This window comes from Oreochromis niloticus, linkage group LG11 (genome assembly GCF_001858045.2).
Source record: "Oreochromis niloticus isolate F11D_XX linkage group LG11, O_niloticus_UMD_NMBU, whole genome shotgun sequence".
In the NCBI taxonomy this organism is placed as follows: domain Eukaryota; kingdom Metazoa; phylum Chordata; class Actinopteri; order Cichliformes; family Cichlidae; genus Oreochromis; species Oreochromis niloticus.
In genome coordinates, this window is record NC_031976.2 from 28,413,261 (window position 1) to 28,433,728 (window position 20,468).

The 20,468-nt window shown below is 35.7% G+C and overlaps 3 protein-coding genes across 3 annotated transcripts; all 3 read right to left on the reverse strand.

Moving 5' to 3' along the window:
- LOC109204066 (B-cell receptor CD22-like) lies at positions 1 to 5,586 on the reverse strand. Its single transcript, XM_019364252.2, has 8 exons — positions 4,756 to 5,586; positions 4,147 to 4,224; positions 3,504 to 3,845; positions 3,024 to 3,335; positions 2,152 to 2,415; positions 397 to 660; positions 214 to 310; positions 1 to 122 (listed from the first exon to the last, which is right to left on the reverse strand). The coding sequence occupies exons 2-8, from the start codon at positions 4,190 to 4,192 to the stop codon at positions 11 to 13; spliced, it is 1,437 nt and encodes a 478-aa protein (XP_019219797.1). The 5' UTR covers positions 4,193 to 4,224; positions 4,756 to 5,586; the 3' UTR covers positions 1 to 10.
- Positions 5,587 to 8,116: 2,530 nt separating this feature from the next.
- On the reverse strand, positions 8,117 to 12,940 carry LOC109204077 (B-cell receptor CD22-like). Its single transcript, XM_025911131.1, has 8 exons — positions 12,872 to 12,940; positions 12,263 to 12,340; positions 11,620 to 11,961; positions 11,140 to 11,451; positions 10,268 to 10,531; positions 8,513 to 8,776; positions 8,330 to 8,426; positions 8,117 to 8,238 (listed from the first exon to the last, which is right to left on the reverse strand). Exons 2-8 carry the CDS (start codon positions 12,306 to 12,308, stop codon positions 8,127 to 8,129), a joined length of 1,437 nt encoding a protein of 478 aa, XP_025766916.1. The 5' UTR covers positions 12,309 to 12,340; positions 12,872 to 12,940; the 3' UTR covers positions 8,117 to 8,126.
- Positions 12,941 to 15,894: 2,954 nt separating this feature from the next.
- On the reverse strand, positions 15,895 to 18,405 carry LOC109204119 (B-cell receptor CD22). Its single transcript, XM_019364372.2, has 5 exons — positions 18,332 to 18,405; positions 17,876 to 18,187; positions 17,052 to 17,315; positions 16,869 to 16,965; positions 15,895 to 16,777 (listed from the first exon to the last, which is right to left on the reverse strand). Exons 2-5 carry the CDS (start codon positions 17,994 to 17,996, stop codon positions 16,666 to 16,668), a joined length of 594 nt encoding a protein of 197 aa, XP_019219917.1. The 5' UTR covers positions 17,997 to 18,187; positions 18,332 to 18,405; the 3' UTR covers positions 15,895 to 16,665.
- Positions 18,406 to 20,468: the final 2,063 nt, after the last annotated feature.

Genomic DNA, 20,468 nt, shown 5'->3' on the forward strand with positions numbered 1-20,468 from the left:
TCAGTGAAGGTCACTTTGGAGCTGTGTTAATGACATCATACTCTGAAGAGCCGACATTTCTACGATTCAGCGACATGTAAGTTCTGTCCTCTTCTTGTGGCTTCACATTCTTTTGTACTTTACTACAAGAATACAAAACAATTATTGAAAAATATTTTATGGAAACATCTGCAGGACTTTTAGTTTTAATCAACAACCAGTTTTAAAACATACCAAAGGAAAGCTGCACAGATCACACTGATACTGAAAAACACACCAGCAAGGACCCAAGGAAGGACTCCACTGTAAAATCCACAATGTGTTTCACAATCTGCCATGAATAATGATACCATGCACATATTATACCTGCTCAAGTTATGCTTACACTTTTAAATATTTTCATTTTGTGATACATACACTGAACATCAAGGTGAGTCAGGTTGGAACGTCCAACTCCGATCTCATTTTCAGCCTTGCAGAAAAATCTTCTTCTGTCTCTGGAGACTTTAATATTTAAACTCATTCCTGTCCCAATAAAATTCTCCTGGTCTCCATCAGCTCTGAACCACACGTAGTTTTCTACTGCTGGGTTGGCATTACTGCTGCAGGTCAGAGTCACATTGCTGTTCTCTGGTACTGGACCAGAAGGACTGACTGAAACTGTGATATTTTTAGGTGAATCTGAAAAAAAAAAGCACAGAAACATGCACACTGAAATGTTAGGACAGTTTTATTTACAGAATAAGTGTGAATATCTGTAATACAGTAGGGCCCCAAAAGATATTTTTAAATAATATTACATACTCTTGAATGCATAACATAATATTGTACCTCTTGTCGCGAAATCGATCAATGTAGAGCAGTGAAACAAACCACGGAGGCCCCAGAAAAGTGCAATCAAACGGTGAGTTTATTAATACAGAACAAAATTACAGCATGAGTCTTCTGTCTCTCTGCTAAAAATACATGTGGAGAACACTTTTAAAGCATTGGGGTATCCGCCCCCCCATGGCGTCAAATACAGGTCAAAAATACATTATGTACAGTCATTGTTTTGCAGACAATGGTACATCTTGTACATTTTTAATAGCTAGACACAGACATATAAATTCTTTTTTCCATAACACCTTCCATGCACAATCATAGTCTTAAGCCTTCAGAGTATCTGAGGGCTGGTTATCTCCTCCAGTCATCTGTTACCAGGTCGCTAAAAGGGCAGCCGGTTACAAAAAGGTCAAAGACACTTGCCTTTTAAGGTAACCAACTTCAAGCTACAGGGTCTCTAAGAGCTAATAATGGATACTCATCATTAATCACTAAGTAGACTAAATTGCAGCAAGTCTCAAGAAGGAGCAGAAGACACTTGGGCCTTCGCTCAGGCCTGTTGCTAGATTTATGTGTATTGTAAGCATGCATGCAGTCAACCTTCTATGTTCTCATCTTCCCTCAGCATGTATCACCTGGACACTCTCACCAGTGAAGCTTAAAACCCTCTTGGATGGAACATCAACTCTAAACAAGCACAGATATGCAATGTGTATAAAATAAACTACCTGTGAATAGAATGAATGTGATGACAAACATATTCAATGCAATACGAACCCTGTAAGAAATATTACTAATTAACTAATGCTGAAAAACATGTTATTAATGCAATTATAATAATGCAGGTTATATGGCAGCAATAAAACAATTTCTGAATCTCCACACTCTCAATGTTAGCAAAGGACAAACCACACCAATATAAAGTTTCATCTTAAGCAGAAGCTGAAGAGTAAAAATGACAAGTTGTTTTTCTTGGCTCGTATCTTTATGAACACTCTGTTAATGTCCAATAAAATAACTTTTTCTTCTGTCGTTAATCTTTAACTGTCTTTAATCTTTAACTGTTTTATTGATGGAAGCTTTAGAGCCATTTGAAGAAAGTTTGAATTTTTTAGTTCTTCTGTGCCTAATATTGTGCCTGTCAGAAATCCCTAATTTTAATAACCAATACTTAAACTAACTACTTGTAATGTGATTATTGTCAGTCTCAGAATTTAACTCTACCTCAAAGATCAGTTACTGCTTTTAGTTTCATTACAATAATTCATGTGTTGCACATCCTTCAGTCCTATTAATGGAATTCTAGTTGAGATATGTAAAGAGTAAATATGGAAAATTAATACATACATTGAACATGTATTTGTAGGTTTCTTGATCGTTCACATCCAAGTGCATTTGTAGCCTTGCAGAAAAATGTACTTTTGACTTTTGAAACAGCAACATTAAAAGAGCTTCCAGTCCCAATGAGAGCCTCCTGGTCTCCATCAGCTCTGTACCAGGTGTAGTTTTCTACTGCTGGGTTGGCATTACTGCTGCAGGTCAGAGTCATGTTGCTGTTCTCTGGTACTGGACCAGAGGGACTGACTGAAACTGTGATGTTTTTCGGTGAATCTAAAAATGAGTATTATGATAATTTGTTAAATGTAATATTCTGTAAATCACACATCACAGCTCCTTTTGCACTTTAACTGAACTATTAATAGATCATCATATTACAGACCACAAAGCCAAATGTCAAAAGTAAAACTTTTCTGCAATTCTACTTTCTTGTTCGAGCTTTAGAGGGAATCTGAAAGATCCGACAAGCTCATGTTTTAAATTAGAAACATGATAATGTGAGAAAATGTTATAATAGGATGTAAATGAAAAACTGCTGTTTAAAATAAAAACGATTGTGCAACATGACTCACTAAATGTAGTTTTGTTTTATTGTCAGTTCTGAAGACATCCTAAAGTAAAAAACAGAGCTAACAAAGGAAAGACGTAAATCATTAAGATGATCACAAATTGGTGAGAATAGTTTGAAGAGAAAAGTCTGCATGTATGAATTTAAATTCAAACTTGAAAAGCTTTCATTATATTTTATAAAACCCAAAGACGTTGTTATGGCATAGTAATAAAATAAGTGTAAATGACTAATCATTTTATGTCTAATTTAAACCAAATCAAGAAAAGTAAATCATTAAGATTTCTGTTTAGAATAGAAAAAATAAACTCACATGAAATAACAGGAATTAAACTTGTTTCAGCAGTGACATTAGGGCTACCATCTTGTTTCCTGTAGACAGCAGTGCAGGAGATTTTATTTCCATGATGGAGGTGAGAAGCAGTGAAATTCATAACCGAGGACTTGACTTTAGTTTTGTCCTGATTCTCCTGCAGTGTCTCCTGACTCTGACCCAGGTTAGGGGTCCATGTCAGAGCTGGAGGATGAGACCAACATGGAGCTGGAGCAGAGCACGTCAGACTCACTGAGGTTCCCTCCTTCACCTCCAGTGTGGATGGAGTCAGAGTCGGAGAGGGAGGATCATCTGGTGGGAAGACATATTTTAACCAGTCACTAAAAAAATGAGCAGTAATTCACTTCAGTTTTTTATGTGCTGTGCAAAATTCAGTAATTTCACAATGTCAAAGTCAAAGCAGCTTGACTAGTGTCGTTTATTCATATGAATTGTCTTTATAAGGATATAAAAACTTACCTTTTACTGAAATATCCACACCAGCTTGTGTAAAAGTGAATTTCAGGTCATTATTACACTCCAGTCTGAAGTAATATTTAGTACTTTGAAGGAGACGTGTATTATTGAAAGTTGTGGTGCAGTCTTTCTTTGTTAGATCTCCTGTCATGTCTTTAGTTGGCTTTAGTTTTGCATTTTCACCACTAATTGGATGTGAATAAGTCCAATATGCTTTACATGTATGACCTAAGTCATTTTCATGCTTGTTCTCTATATCAAAGGAGCAGGGGATGGTCACACAGGATCCTCTCAAGACATTTATATTCTGTGGCATTTTGACTGGCCACTTTTCACACAGAGCACCTGAAACACAACACGATAATAAAAAACAACAATAACAACAAAAACCCAAACAGTTTTATCTCTTCCTTCTGCACATTTATCATGTTACAGTGACTCAGTATTAAATTCAGATACTAATAAAAAACACTTTTACTGTTAAATATCTCATAAATAAAAAGCCTTGGTAGTTTACTGCACATTGATCTTGAATAGTGATGTCAGATAATTTGATAAGGAAATGATTTAAATTAACAACAGTGTGTTATTATTATCAAATTTAATCATCTTTACACAAAGCACATGCTGAGTTCCTCTCACTCACCCTGCAGCAGAGAACAAACGAGAAGAAAAGTCAGAGTCCCAGCCATCTTTGTCGAAAGAGAGTGAAGTTTAAGGGAGTCTGAAGTTTACACAGGAAACAGTTTACATGATTATTTGTTAACCATTACCAAGGAAAAGCTTTTAAGATGTAAAGTCATGTAAAGTCAAATTACTACTGCTAGTTATGGTCATTTTGAAAAATATAGATACATAAATGTTCAGTCTAAAAAAAGAAAGTATATAACAACAGTGTTGATTTCACAAAGTTTAAACATTAAATGATGAAAGGGAAGAAAGAGGAAGGTGTGAGCCTGAAGCAGTTATGCAATTTATTAAAAATATGCAATTAAACATAATTTATGTTTCTGATTTCTGAAAAATTCTATTAAAGACAGTGAATTCATGTCTTGAAAGTCTCAATATTTTTGAAAAATGAAACCTCTCACATTTGTCCAGACAAACCTTTTGGTTTTATTTTTATTTATTTTTCTACAATCGTCAAAAATATGACAATTCATCTAAATATCTGTGAATCAAAGAAATACAGAAAATCACATCATATTTTCGTAAAACCTTGATATTTGTGCCATAGTGAAAATAAGATACTTACATTTTCATGATGTTTGTCGAGCAGTCAGTTCTTTGGCTGTGAGGTTTTTAAAGAAGTGTTCAAAAAAAGATGTAAAATCAGGAACTAACATAAAAGCCACAATGAGTGTGAAAATGACCAGAAGTGACTGTAAACACTGCCACCTTTTTTCTAATCACCATCTCTGCAACACAGAACATGCTGTAAACATTTGTATTCACTCCACATTAATAACTTGTATTTGGTTTTGTTTGGTTTGGATTTTGCAAACAATGAATAAATGCCTGAAGTGACCAGAGTGATGACTTGATCTTTAAATAAGAGAAAAATTCAAACAAACTATTTCAGCAAATAAATATTCTGCAATATATCTATTAATCTTGACAAAAACTGAACTCATTTATCACTCTGTCCTTCATGGATTTGGTGGTATTAACACAAATTGACGCTAGGAGGCAGTGTTTTCATCTTTAAGTATTGACTCATTCATTTTCTTTTCTTTTTTTTTTTATTTGTGTAAACAACTCTAACTGTATATCTGGTACTTGATCCGGTGAGTTCCCCAGTATTAGTTTATATTATTAGAGCCTGGAAATGATTGAAATGATGAATAAGATGATGAGAGGACGATACAGCTCATAAAAGCGTTTCTTCCTCTCGAGTTATGTGAATCAAATAACATGCACTGAGCTGGTAAGAGGTCATTACATCATCTGTATGGTGATGATGATGATGGAGATGATGCTGTGTCTGTGATAAAGGTGCACTTCAACACTGCCTGAGACAGGCATAAATCATGACTATTGTCATGATTTATGGATTCTGTTTGATCACACCTGCTCTTCTCTCACCTGTTATCAGCAGAAGGCTCTCAGCAGAAGAGAAAACCCACCAGTCAATTCAGGACACCTGCAGCAACTGTGGCTGCTCCAAAAGGATCCACACACAGACCACAATACTCAAGTTGATTAGACAAACAAGATGGTAAAATGACTGGTTTATCCAGCACTTTTCTACTCTATCTGAGCACTCCATGAGCTTTATACAACTGGTCTCATTCATCCATTCATACAAGGAGTTTTTTATATACCTTTTTGTGCAAATGCTTTCTATCTATCATTCACATCCCGATGAATGCATCGCAGAGCAACTCGGGGTTAGTATCTTGCCCAAGTCTGCATGTAGTCTGGAGCAGCCAGTCTGCAATCACAAACCTTCCGATTAGTAGATGACCTATGCTACCTCCTGAACTACAGCCACATATGGAGAAGTTACACCTTTTGATTCACGCTGGAGAGTGTCGAGCTATAATAATGTGATTTAGCTATCAAAATATAATATTATTTTTTATTCTTTTTAAGTCTAAGCTTTCGACAGAAGGAAGCTGTAAGATCATCACCTGCAGCGGTAACTACTGACTGATGCTGTGATGCAGGATGACCATGGCAGGACTGCCAGCTTATTCAGTCTGAAACAGCTGCAATAGCACTTCTTCATCCATTAACGTTTTATGTTTGCAGCCTAGTAGTTTGCTTGTATTTTGATTACTTCATCTGCAGATTTTCAGATCTGTCATCTTTTTTGGGCTTTAACAAGTGCTTTAAAGTCAGGTTCAGTATCTGAGGTGGAAATGAAAAGGATGATGGACAGGTAGGTGATCGTCACTGAGAGAGGATCTGAGTCTGGATGTGTTAAACTTCATCACTGAAAATGTTTATTTACAAATGAAGATTGATCCTAACCAAGATCTTCGCTTTTAGCATCTGAATAAGAATGTAGCTAAAACAAACAGCTACTTTCTCATGAAAGCGTTCATCAGGTTGTCAATTCATGTGCAAGTAGACTTTGGTTAGGTACATATTTCCCTCGCTGCGCTTCCTCAGTCAAGGTTTTGTCTTTATCTGTGCATTTAGTCTCATAATGGAGATTCAAACTGGAAGATCCAGCAATTAATTTTTGTTCTTTGTCGGGACATGAGCCTGAGGCCTCCACGCCGAGCACCGTTTATGCAATCTATGTGACTGCTGCTGTACTGTCAAAGGGACATCATGGGCTTTCTGCTAAGACCACATTTGCAGGGGCTGGGCTAACAGAGGATGTGGACTTTCTTTAAAAATTATGAAATTGCAGCTTCTACATGTTATGGCCACATGAGACGTAACTGATCCTTTTTTTTCAGATATTATCACGCTGTTGCTCACTCTGTTGAGACTTCATATTTAAAAATATGAGACCTCATTTTTTCAACCAGTGTCCATACTTCAGGAAGCAGAGAGTAGGTTTTGGCAGAAAGGATTTTACTCCACACTGTATAAGGGGAGTCAGTATTACAGTTGTCAGGGGAGGAGGTGGAGGAGGGGCCGATATCAGAGCAGGAAGTTGAAACCTTAGTTGAAAAGGGACAGTTTGACACCAGCTAGTGTCCATATTAAGAACTGTTTAATGCACTCTGACGATTTCAGGCATTATGATATCTAGACGGGGTAATAAGAACTTTTTCAGCAGAATTCACACACAAACACAAACCAGCTAAAAGTTTATTTCCTCTTTTATTCTGTCGATATATATAATTAATAATACATTTACTAAACATACTACTATACATGGTTACCCATGGAAAACATTTAACATGGTATAAAATAAAAACTGTTGAGCAGTTCAATTTGTTCATTTGTTGTGGTAATATTGGTGGTACAAGGTTCAGCTGTGCATGAATGACATTCAGGTGACAGGATATCTTACTCTAAACATTTAGTGCAATAAACTTGGTTGATTAGGAAATTATCAGGCAATCATATGTGAGAAACATAAATACTGTTAACAGGGCAAATTTACAGGACACTAATATGTGGCAGGTCTCACAAGGCAGCTCAACTATTCAAGGTCTTTCTCTTAAACATAGAAAAGAGCAGCTGTGTAGATCATTAATGTCTCTATTTCTTGAACCGTGCTATTAAAAGCTTATGTAACCTACTGATAAACATGTCCCTGCCCCAGCTTTTTCACATCGAATTCAAAATGAACATATTATCAAAAAACAAAACAAAGAAAAAAACTATAACCTGTGAAGTTTAATATAAATTTACATTATCAACAAACAGGATTACAGTCAGTATCGAAGCTTTAGGAAGCGTTTTCTACTGGATTTGCTCAATCCCACTAAATTGAGCAGGTCCAGCACCCTTTGATGAAAACTGATGAATAAGCGCTCAGTGGCTATTAATTGCACTTCAATAAAGTGTGACTGAGAATTATTTATTTATTTATTTAGATGGATAGATGGATGGATAGATAGATAGATAGATAGATAGATAGATAGATAGATAGATAGATAGATAGATAGATAGATAGATAGATAGATAGATAGATAGATCTTGAAGGATCAGTGAAGGTCACTTTGGAGCTGTGTTAATGACATCATACTCTGAAGAGCCGACATTTCTACGATTCAGCGACATGTAAGTTCTGTCCTCTTCTTGTGGCTTCACATTCTTTTGTACTTTACTACAAGAATACAAAACAATTATTGAAAAATATTTTATGGAAACATCTGCAGGACTTTTAGTTTTAATCAACAACCAGTTTTAAAACATACCAAAGGAAAGCTGCACAGATCACACTGATACTGAAAAACACACCAGCAAGGACCCAAGGAAGGACTCCACTGTAAAATCCACAATGTGTTTCACAATCTGCCATGAAAAATGATACCATGCACATATTATACCTGCTCAAGTTATGCTTAAACTTTTAAATATTTTCATTTTGCGATACATACACTGAACATCAAGGTGAGTCAGGTTGGAACGTCCAACTCCGATCTCATTTTCAGCCTTGCAGAAAAATCTTCTTCTGTCTCTGGAGACTTTAATATTTAAACTCATTCCTGTCCCAATAAAATTCTCCTGGTCTCCATCAGCTCTGAACCACACGTAGTTTTCTACTGCTGGGTTGGCATTACTGCTGCAGGTCAGAGTCACATTGCTGTTCTCTGGTACTGGACCAGAAGGACTGACTGAAACTGTGATATTTTTAGGTGAATCTGAAAAAAAAAAGCACAGAAACATGCACACTGAAATGTTAGGACAGTTTTATTTACAGAATAAGTGTGAATATCTGTAATACAGTAGGGCCCCAAAAGATATTTTTAAATAATATTACATACTCTTGAATGCATAACATAATATTGTACCTCTTGTCGCGAAATCGATCAATGTAGAGCAGTGAAACAAACCACGGAGGCCCCAGAAAAGTGCAATCAAACGGTGAGTTTATTAATACAGAACAAAATTACAGCATGAGTCTTCTGTCTCTCTGCGAAAAATACATGTGGAGAACACTTTTAAAGCATTGGGGTATCCGCCCCCCCATGGCGTCAAATACAGGTCAAAAATACATTATGTACAGTCATTGTTTTGCAGACAATGGTACATCTTGTACATTTTTAATAGCTAGACACAGACATATAACTTCTTTTTTCCATAACACCTTCCATGCACAATCATAGTCTTAAGCCTTCAGAGTATCTGAGGGCTGGTTATCTCCTCCAGTCATCTGTTACCAGGTCGCTAAAAGGGCAGCCGGTTACAAAAAGGTCAAAGACACTTGCCTTTTAAGGTAACCAACTTCAAGCTACAGGGTCTCTAAGAGCTAATAATGGATACTCATCATTAATCACTAAGTAGACTAAATTGCAGCAAGTCTCAAGAAGGAGCAGAAGACACTTGGGCCTTCGCTCAGGCCTGTTGCTAGATTTATGTGTATTGTAAGCATGCATGCAGTCAACCTTCTATGTTCTCATCTTCCCTCAGCATGTATCACCTGGACACTCTCACCAGTGAAGCTTAAAACCCTCTTGGATGGAACATCAACTCTAAACAAGCACAGATATGCAATGTGTATAAAATAAACTACCTGTGAATAGAATGAATGTGATGACAAACATATTCAATGCAATACGAACCCTGTAAGAAATATTACTAATTAACTAATGCTGAAAAACATGTTATTAATGCAATTATAATAATGCAGGTTATATGGCAGCAATAAAACAATTTCTGAATCTCCACACTCTCAATATTAGCAAAGGACAAACCACACCAATATAAAGTTTCATCTTAAGCAGAAGCTGAAGAGTAAAAATGATAAGTTGTTTTTCTTGGCTCGTATCTTTATGAACACTCTGTTAATGTCCAATAAAATAACTTTTTCTTCTGTCGTTAATCTTTAACTGTCTTTAATCTTTAACTGTTTTATTGATGGAAGCTTTAGAGCCATTTGAAGAAAGTTTGAATTTTTTAGTTCTTCTGTGCCTAATATTGTGCCTGTCAGAAATCCCTAATTTTAATAACCAATACTTAAACTAACTACTTGTAATGTGATTATTGTCAGTCTCAGAATTTAACTCTACCTCAAAGATCAGTTACTGCTTTTAGTTTCATTACAATAATTCATGTGTTGCACATCCTTCAGTCCTATTAATGGAATTCTAGTTGAGATATGTAAAGAGTAAATATGGAAAATTAATACATACATTGAACATGTATTTGTAGGTTTCTTGATCGTTCACATCCAAGTGCATTTGTAGCCTTGCAGAAAAATGTACTTTTGACTTTTGAAACAGCAACATTAAAAGAGCTTCCAGTCCCAATGAGAGCCTCCTGGTCTCCATCAGCTCTGTACCAGGTGTAGTTTTCTACTGCTGGGTTGGCATTACTGCTGCAGGTCAGAGTCATGTTGCTGTTCTCTGGTACTGGACCAGAGGGACTGACTGAAACTGTGATGTTTTTCGGTGAATCTAAAAATGAGTATTATGATAATTTGTTAAATGTAATATTCTGTAAATCACACATCACAGCTCCTTTTGCACTTTAACTGAACTATTAATAGATCATCATATTACAGACCACAAAGCCAAATGTCAAAAGTAAAACTTTTCTGCAATTCTACTTTCTTGTTCGAGCTTTAGAGGGAATCTGAAAGATCCGACAAGCTCATGTTTTAAATTAGAAACATGATAATGTGAGAAAATGTTATAATAGGATGTAAATGAAAAACTGCTGTTTAAAATAAAAACGATCGTGCAACATGACTCACTAAATGTAGTTTTGTTTTATTGTCAGTTCTGAAGACATCCTAAAGTAAAAAACAGAGCTAACAAAGGAAAGACGTAAATCATTAAGATGATCACAAATTGGTGAGAATAGTTTGAAGAGAAAAGTCTGCATGTATGAATTTAAATTCAAACTTGAAAAGCTTTCATTATATTTTATAAAACCCAAAGACGTTGTTATGGCATAGTAATAAAATAAGTGTAAATGACTAATCATTTTATGTCTAATTTAAACCAAATCAAGAAAAGTAAATCATTAAGATTTCTGTTTAGAATAGAAAAAATAAACTCACATGAAATAACAGGAATTAAACTTGTTTCAGCAGTGACATTAGGGCTACCATCTTGTTTCCTGTAGACAGCAGTGCAGGAGATTTTATTTCCATGATGGAGGTGAGAAGCAGTGAAATTCATAACCGAGGACTTGACTTTAGTTTTGTCCTGATTCTCCTGCAGTGTCTCCTGACTCTGACCCAGGTTAGGGGTCCATGTCAGAGCTGGAGGATGAGACCAACATGGAGCTGGAGCAGAGCACGTCAGACTCACTGAGGTTCCCTCCTTCACCTCCAGTGTGGATGGAGTCAGAGTCGGAGAGGGAGGATCATCTGGTGGGAAGACATATTTTAACCAGTCACTAAAAAAATGAGCAGTAATTCACTTCAGTTTTTTATGTGCTGTGCAAAATTCAGTAATTTCACAATGTCAAAGTCAAAGCAGCTTGACTAGTGTCGTTTATTCATATGAATTGTCTTTATAAGGATATAAAAACTTACCTTTTACTGAAATATCCACACCAGCTTGTGTAAAAGTGAATTTCAGGTCATTATTACACTCCAGTCTGAAGTAATATTTAGTACTTTGAAGGAGACGTGTATTATTGAAAGTTGTGGTGCAGTCTTTCTTTGTTAGATCTCCTGTCATGTCTTTAGTTGGCTTTAGTTTTGCATTTTCACCACTAATTGGATGTGAATAAGTCCAATATGCTTTACATGTATGACCTAAGTCATTTTCATGCTTGTTCTCTATATCAAAGGAGCAGGGGATGGTCACACAGGATCCTCTCAAGACATTTATATTCTGTGGCATTTTGACTGGCCACTTTTCACACAGAGCACCTGAAACACAACACGATAATAAAAAACAACAATAACAACAAAAACCCAAATAGTTTTATCTCTTCCTTCTGCACATTTATAATGTTACAGTGACTCAGTATTAAATTCAGATACTAATGCAAAACACTTTTACTGTTAAATATCTCATAAATAAAAAGCCTTGGTAGTTTACTGCACATTGATCTTGAATAGTGATGTCAGATAATTTGATAAGGAAATGATTTAAATTAACAACAGTGTGTTATTATTATCAAATTTAATCATCTTTACACAAAGCACATGCTGAGTTCCTCTCACTCACCCTGCAGCAGAGAACAAACGAGAAGAAAAGTCAGAGTCCCAGCCATCTTTGTCGAAAGAGAGTGAAGTTTAAGGGAGTCTGAAGTTTACACAGGAAACAGTTTACATGATTATTTGTTAACCATTACCAAGGAAAAGCTTTTAAGATGTAAAGTCATGTAAAGTCAAATTACTACTGCTAGTTATGGTCATTTTGAAAAATATAGATACATAAATGTTCAGTCTAAAAAAAGAAAGTATATAACAACAGTGTTGATTTCACAAAGTTTAAACATTAAATGATGAAATGGAAGAAAGAGGAAGGTGTGAGCCTAAAGCAGTTATGCAATTTATTAAAAATATGCAATTAAACATAATTTATGTTTCTGATTTCTGAAAAATTCTATTAAAGACAGTGAATTCATGTCTTGAAAGTCTCAATATTTTTGAAAAATGAAACCTCTCACATTTGTCCAGACAAATCTTTTGGTTTTATTTTTATTTATTTTTCTACAATCGTCAAAAATATGACAATTCATCTAAATATCTGTGAATCAAAGAAATACAGAAAATCACATCATATTTTCATAAAACCTTGATATTTGTGCCATAGTGCAAATAAGATACTTACATTTTCATGATGTTTGTCGAGCAGTCAGTTCTTTGGATGTGAGGTTTTTAAAGAAGTGTTCAAAAAAAGATGTAAAATCAGGAACTAACATAAAAGCCACAAAGAGTGTGAAAATGACCAGAAGTGACTGTAAACACTGCCACCTCTTTTCTAATCACCATATCTGCAACACAGAACATGCTGTAAACATTTGTATTCACTCCACGTTAATAACTCATATTTGGGTTTTTTTGAAGAAGTCACTTGGATGAGTGACGAAACGCTTCTCCTACAAAACGCTACGTCCAGATGAACAGATTCAACTTTTGGAGATATATTTGGTTTTGTTTGGTTTGGTTTTTTGCAAACAATGAATAACTGCCTGAAGTGACCAGAGTGATGACTTGATCTTTAAATAAGAGAAAAATTCAAACAAACTATTTCAGCAAATAAATATTCTGCAATATATCTATTAATCTTGACAAAAACTGAACTCATTTATCACTCTGTCCTTCATGGATTTGGTGATATTAACAACGATTAACGATTATATTAATAAATGGATGAAAGAGCTGAGCAGAACAGTCTCTGTGCATTACAGCTTCCAGTGACTCAGTCAGGTGTGACTGTCTCCATCGAGACATCTGACATCCAGGCTTCCTGCTACCAGTGTTGGGTGTAATGCGTTACTAAGTAACGCGTTACTGTAATTAAATTACTTTTCCACTGAAAAAGTAGAGTAACTAATTACTGTTCATTTTTAGGTATTTTAATTACAGTTACTTACAATGTACTTGCGTTACATTGTAAAATAATTAAACTCGCTAAATATCATTATTTAATTTCAATAATTTATCTTCTAAACGTAGAAGTAAACTCTGCCGCTTTAACATCGCTGTAGTGCAGGTGCAAGTCCTTTCGCACCAGTTTGCTGCATAGTCGTATTCTAAGGTGGAAGATGTCGGACTCGGCTGAAGCGTGTGGCTGTTTTATGAAATGGACATACTCTTCACTTTTCTAACACAAGCAGACAGAATATTACAGTAATATGTAAGCTATGTGCTGGGGAGAAAAAACTATCGGCCGCTGTTAATAGCACAAGTAATCTACTGACACGCCTGACACGAGAGCATAGATGAACACTTCTGAGTGATCCTTGTTCATCATCCATGGATAACACCGCGGCAACTCCTGCTAAGCAGGCAAAACTTCATTTTACTTCAGCAGCACAGAAAGCGTCTGAAGGTGAGCTTAAAAAATGATTGCAGGCTACATTGTGGAAGAGATACCGCTGCGTACTATAGAGTCTCCGTCTTTAAAAAAAATTTATTTACTATTAAAAGAGTTTAATTTCTATTGTTTGTCCACTCAAGGTTTATAGGGATTTTAAGAAGTATTTAGTTAAATTACTTATTTAGTAATTAAGTTACTTTTCTGACACAGTAATTAGATAAGTATTTTAAATACAATATTGACTAAGTAATTAGTAATTAATTACTTTTTTAAGGTAATTTAGCCAACACTGCCTGCTACACCCACTGCTAGTGACAGACAACGTAATCATCTAAATGTCATTTTCACAACAAAAATCAAACTATTGTCATGATTTATGGATTCTGTTTGATCACACCTGCTCTTCTCTCACCTGTTATCAGCAGAAGGCTCTCAGCAGAAGAAAAAACCCACCAATCAATTCAGGACACCTGCAGCAACTGTGGCTGCTCCAAAAGGATCCACACACAGACCACAATACTCAAGTTGATTAGACAAACAAGATGGTAAAATGACTGGTTTATCCAGCACTTTTCTACTCTATCTGAGCACTCCACGAGCTTTATACAACTTTTCTCATTCACCTATTCATACAAGGAGTTTTTTTATATACCTTTTTGTGCAAATGTTTTCTGTCTATCATTCACATCCCGATGAATGTTGCAGAGCAACTCGGGGTTAGTATCTTGCCCAAGTCTGCATGGAGCCTGGAGCAGCCAGTCTGCAATCACAAAACTTCCGATTAGTAGATGACCTATGCTACCTCCTGAACTACAGCCACATATGGAGAAGTTACACCTTTTGATTCACGCTGGAGATGTTGAGCTATAATAATGTGATTTAGCTATCAAAATATAATATTATTTTTTATTCTTTTTAAGTCTAAGCTTTCGACAGAAGGAAGCTGTAAGATCATCACCTGCAGTGGTAACTACTGACTGATGCTGTGATGCAGGATGACCATGGCAGGACTGCCAGCTTATTCAGTCTGAAACAGCTGCAATAGCACTTCTTCATCCATTAACTTTTTATGTTTGCAGCCTAGTAGTTTGCTTGTATTTTGATTACTTCATCTGCAGACTTTCAGATCTGTCATCTTTTTTTGGCTTTAACAAGTGCTTTAAAGTCAAGTTCAGTATCTGAGGTGGAAATGAAAAGGATGATGGACAGGTAGGTGATCGTCACTGAGAGAGGATCTGAGTCTGAATGTGTTAAACTTCATCACTGAAAATGTTTATTTACAAATGAAGATTGATCCTAACCAAGATCTTCGCTTTTAGCATCTGAATAAGAATGTAGCTAAAACAAACAGCTACTTTCTCATGAAAGCGTTCATCAGGTTGTCAATTCATGTGCAAGTAGACTTTGGTTAGGTACATATTTCCCTTGCTGCGCTTCCTCAGTAAAGGTTTTGTCTTTATCTGTGCATTTAGTCTCATAATGGAGATTCAAACTGGAAGATCCAGCAATTAATTTTTGTTCTTTGTCGGGACATGAGCCTGAGGCCTCCACGCCGAGCACCGTTTATGCAATCTATGTGACTGCTGCTGTACTGTCAAAGGGACATCATGGGCTTTCTGCTAAGACCACATTTGCAGGGGCTGGGCTAACAGAGGATGTGGACTTTCTTTAAAAATTATGAAATTGCAGCTTCTACATGTTATGGCCACATGAGACGTAACTGATCCTTTTTTTCAGATATTATCACGCTGTTGCTCACTCTGTTGAGACTTCATATTTGAAAATATGACATCTCATATTTTCAACCAGTGTTTCCTCTTTTACTCTGTCAATATATATAATTAATAATACATTTACTAAACATACTACTATACATGGTTACCCATGGAAAACATTTAACATGGTATAAAATAAAAACTGTTGAGCAGTTCAATTTATTCATTTGTTGTGGTAATATTGGTGGTACAAGGTTCAGCTGTGCATGAATGGCATTCAGGTGACAAGATATCTTACTCTAAACATTTAGTGCAATAAACTTGGTTGAGGAGGAAATAATCAGGCAATCATGTGTGAGAAACATAAATACTGATAACAGGGCAAATGTACAGGACACTAATATGTGGCAGGTCTCACAAGGCAGCTCAACTATTCAAGGTCTTTCTCTTAAACGTAGAAAAGAGCAGCTGTGTAGATCATTAATGTCTCTATTTTCTAAACAGTGCTGTTAAAAGCTTATGTAACCTACTGATAAACATGTCCCTGCCCCAGCTTTTTCACATTAAATGCAAAATGAACATATTATCAAAAAACAAAGAAAAAAACTATAACCTGTGATGTTTAATATAAATTTACATTATCAACAAACAGGATTATAGTCAGTATCAACGCTTTAGGAAGCGTTTTCTACTGAATTTGCTCAATCCCACTAAATTGAGCAGGTCCAGCACCCTTTGATGAAAACTGATATATAAGCGCTCAGTGGCTATTAAATGCATTTAATAAAGAGAAGTGTGACTGAGAATTATTTATTTAGAAACACAAAGTAAAACAAAATTAGATAGATCCTGAAGAATCAGTGAAGGTCACTTTGGAGCTGTGTTAATGACATCATACTCTGAAGAGCTGACATTTCTACGATTCAGTGACATGTAAGTTCTGTCCTCTTCTTGTGGCTTCACATTCTTTCGTACTTTACTACAAGAATACAAAACAATTATTGAAAAATATTTTATGGAAACATCTGCAGGACTTTTAGTTTTAATCAACAACCAGTTTTAAAACATACCAAAGGAAAGCTGCACAGATCACACTGATACTGAAAAACACACCAGCAAGGACCCAAGGAAGGACTCCACTGTAAAATCCACAATGTGTTTCACAATCTGCCATGAAAAATGATACCATGCACATATTATACCTGCTCAAGTTATGCTTAAACTTTTAAATATTTTAATTGTGTGATACATACACTGAACATCAAGGTGAGTCAGGTTAGAACGTCCAACTCCGATCTCATTTTCAGCCTTGCAGAAAAATCTTCTTATGTCTCTGGAGACTTTAATATTTAAGCTGGTTCCTGTCCCAATAAAAGTCTCCTGGTCTCCATCAGCTCTGTACCAGGTGTAGTTTTCTACTGCTGGGTTGGCATTACTGCTGCAGGTCAGAGTCACATTGCTGTTCTCTGGTACTGGACAAGAGGGACTGACTGAAATTTGTACATCTTTGGGTGAATCTAAAGATGAGTATAATGATAATTTGTTAAATGTAATATTATGTAAATCACACATCACAGCTTCTTTTGCACTTTAACTGAACTATTAATAGATCATCATATTACAGACGATAAAGCCAAATGTCAAAAGTAAAACATTTCTGCTATTCTACTTTCTTGTTCGAGCTTCAGAGGGAATCTGAAAGCTCCGACAAGCTCATGTATTAAATTAGAAACATGATAATGTGAGAAAATGTTATAATAGGATGTAAATGAAAAACTGCTGTTTAAAATAAAAACGATTGTGCAACATGACTCACTAAATGTAGTTTTGTTTTATTGTCAGTTTTGAAGACATCCTAAAGTAAAAAACAGAGCTAACAAAAGAAAGACATAAATCATTAAATAATCATTAAATTCAAACTTTAAAAGCCTTCATTATATTTTATAAAACTCAAAGACATTGTTATGGCATACTAATAAAATAACTGTAACTGACTAATCATTTTGTGGAATTTAATCCATTAAAAAAAAAAGTAAATCATTATGATTTCAGTTTAGAAGAGAAAAAATAAACTCACATGAAATATTAGCAGCTAAACTTGTTTCAGCAGTAACATCAGGGCTACCACGATTGTTCTTGTAGGCAGCAGTGCAGGAGATTTTATTTCCGTGATGGAGGTGAGAAGCAGTGAAATTCATAACAGAAGTCTTGACTTTAGTTTTGTCCTGATTCTCCTGCAGTGTCTCCTGACTCTGACCCAGGTTAGGGCTCCATGTCAGAGCTGGAGGATGAGACCAACATGGAGCTGGAGCAGAGCACGTCAGACTCACTGAGGTTCCCTCCTCCACCTTCAGTGTGGATGGAGTCAGAGTCGGAGAGGGAGGATCATCTGGTGGGAAGACATATTCTGATCAGCAAATCCTTTCAGGTGTCATATGCTTTGTAAAATCAAGTGAAGTCAGAATGAAGCTAAAGGCAGCTCCACAGCTGTCATTTGTTCACAAATTGTGAGTAAATGAATATAAAAATTTACCTATGAGTGAAATATCTACACCAGCTTGTGTAAAAGTGAATTTCACGTCATTATCACAGTCCAGTCTGAAGTAATATTTAGTACTTTGAAGGAGACGTGTATTATTGAAAGTTGTGGTGCAGTCTTTCTTTGTTAAGTCTCCTGTCATGTCTTTCGTTGGCTTTAGTTTTGCATTTTCACTGGTAAATCGAAGTGAATCAATCCAATATGCTTTACATGTATCATGTAAGTTATTTTCATGCTCGTTCTCTACATCAAAGGAGCAGGGGATGGTCACACAGGATCCTCTCAAGACATTTATATTCTGTGGCATTTTGATGGCCCACTTTTCACACAGAGCACCTGAAACACAACACGATAATAAAAAACAACAATAACAACAAAAACCCAAACAGTTTTATCTCTTCCTTCTGCACATTTATCATGTTACAACGACTCAGTATTAAATTCAGAAACTAATACAAAACACTTTTACTGTTAAATATCTCATAAATAAAAAGCCTTAGTAGTTTACTGCCCATTCATTTGAATAGTGATGTCAGATAATTTGATAAGTAAATGTTTTAAATTAACAACAGTGTGTTATTATTATTATCATCAACTTTAATCATCTTTATGTAATGCACATGTCAACTTTCTTTCACTCACCCTGCAGCAGAGAACAAACGAGGAGAAAAGTCAGAGTCCCAGCCATCTTTGTTGCAACAGAGTGAAGTCTAAGGGAGTCTGAAGTTTACACAGGAAACAGATTACATGATTATTTGTTAACCATTACCAGAAAACGCTGTTAAGATCTAAAGTCGAATTACCATTACTACTGGTAGTTATGGTAATTTTGAAAAATATAGATAAATAAATGTTCAGCCTAAAAAAATTAGACTATATAAAAACATACAGTCTTGATTTCACAAAGTTTAACCATTAAATGATGAAAGAGAAGAAAAAGGAAGGTGTAAGTCTAAAGCAGTTACGCAATTTATTAAAATATTCTTCAACAAGTAAACATCATTTATGTTTCTGATTTCTGATAAAATCTTCTAAAGACAATGAATTCATGTCTTGAAAGTCTCAAAATTTTTTAAAAATGAAACCTCTCACATTTCTCCCAGCAAACTTTTTGTTTTTCTTTTGATGTATTTTTCTCCAAAGGTAAAAAATTTGACATTTTATCTAAACAGCTGTGAATATAAGATTTACAGAAAATAACACAAGTTGACAATTTATTTATTTCAGACTCGCACTCAGCACTCACTCAGCACACTTTGCAGCTGTTGTGTTTTTATTCTGTAACTTTTTGAATTTTTTGTTTCGCGATCTTTAGCGAACATACGTTTTGGAGTCCTTACACAGTCAGATATTAATTTTATTATTTTTATTAATTTTTTATTAATTTTATAACTTCAAACTTGTGTTTTATTAACCAAATGGCCTTCATGCTTTTTAATTGTGTTAATAAACGACTCGTGCTGAAGTGATTCGTAGAGTAGCCAGAAATACGTCAGGTGCTCTCGCCGGAGATATGCTCGTCTTACACTGTCAGTTATTAATTTTACTGCTTCATCATATGTTAACCAGGTAGCGGTCATGTTATTTAAAGCTTTATTTGTATAACAGCTCTAACTGTACATCCGGTGCTAAATCCGGCGTCTTCTCCCACTGTCAGTTTATATGTTTAGAGCCTGGAAATGATTGAAACAATGATGAGAGGATGGCAGAGCTCATAAAAGGGTTTATTCCACTCTGTTGATCTCCTTCACAGGACAAAAAGAGTGTTTCACTTGTGGCATCATTTAATACCTCAAAACCTCAGCAGCTTTCTGTTCTGACTCTGAAGTTTTCCTGCAGTAGTATCCGCTCAGATTCATGTCCTCTGTTTAGAGGGAGCGTCCTCAAATGAGGCCTCGGCCCTCAAGGGCCCAGAGGTGGACATAGGCAATGAGGAGAATGCCTTTGAATTCCCTGTGTTCTAGCTCCAGCCCATCAGGTGATTCAGCCTACAGGTAGTACTCAGGTTTGAGGCATGAGGTTTTCCTGTCTGCCTCACCTCACATCCCTGATGTCCAGGCTGCTGCTCCTCAACACCATCCCACACTGACAAAAGCTGAATTCAATTTATTTCTCCAGCTACATTTTATGC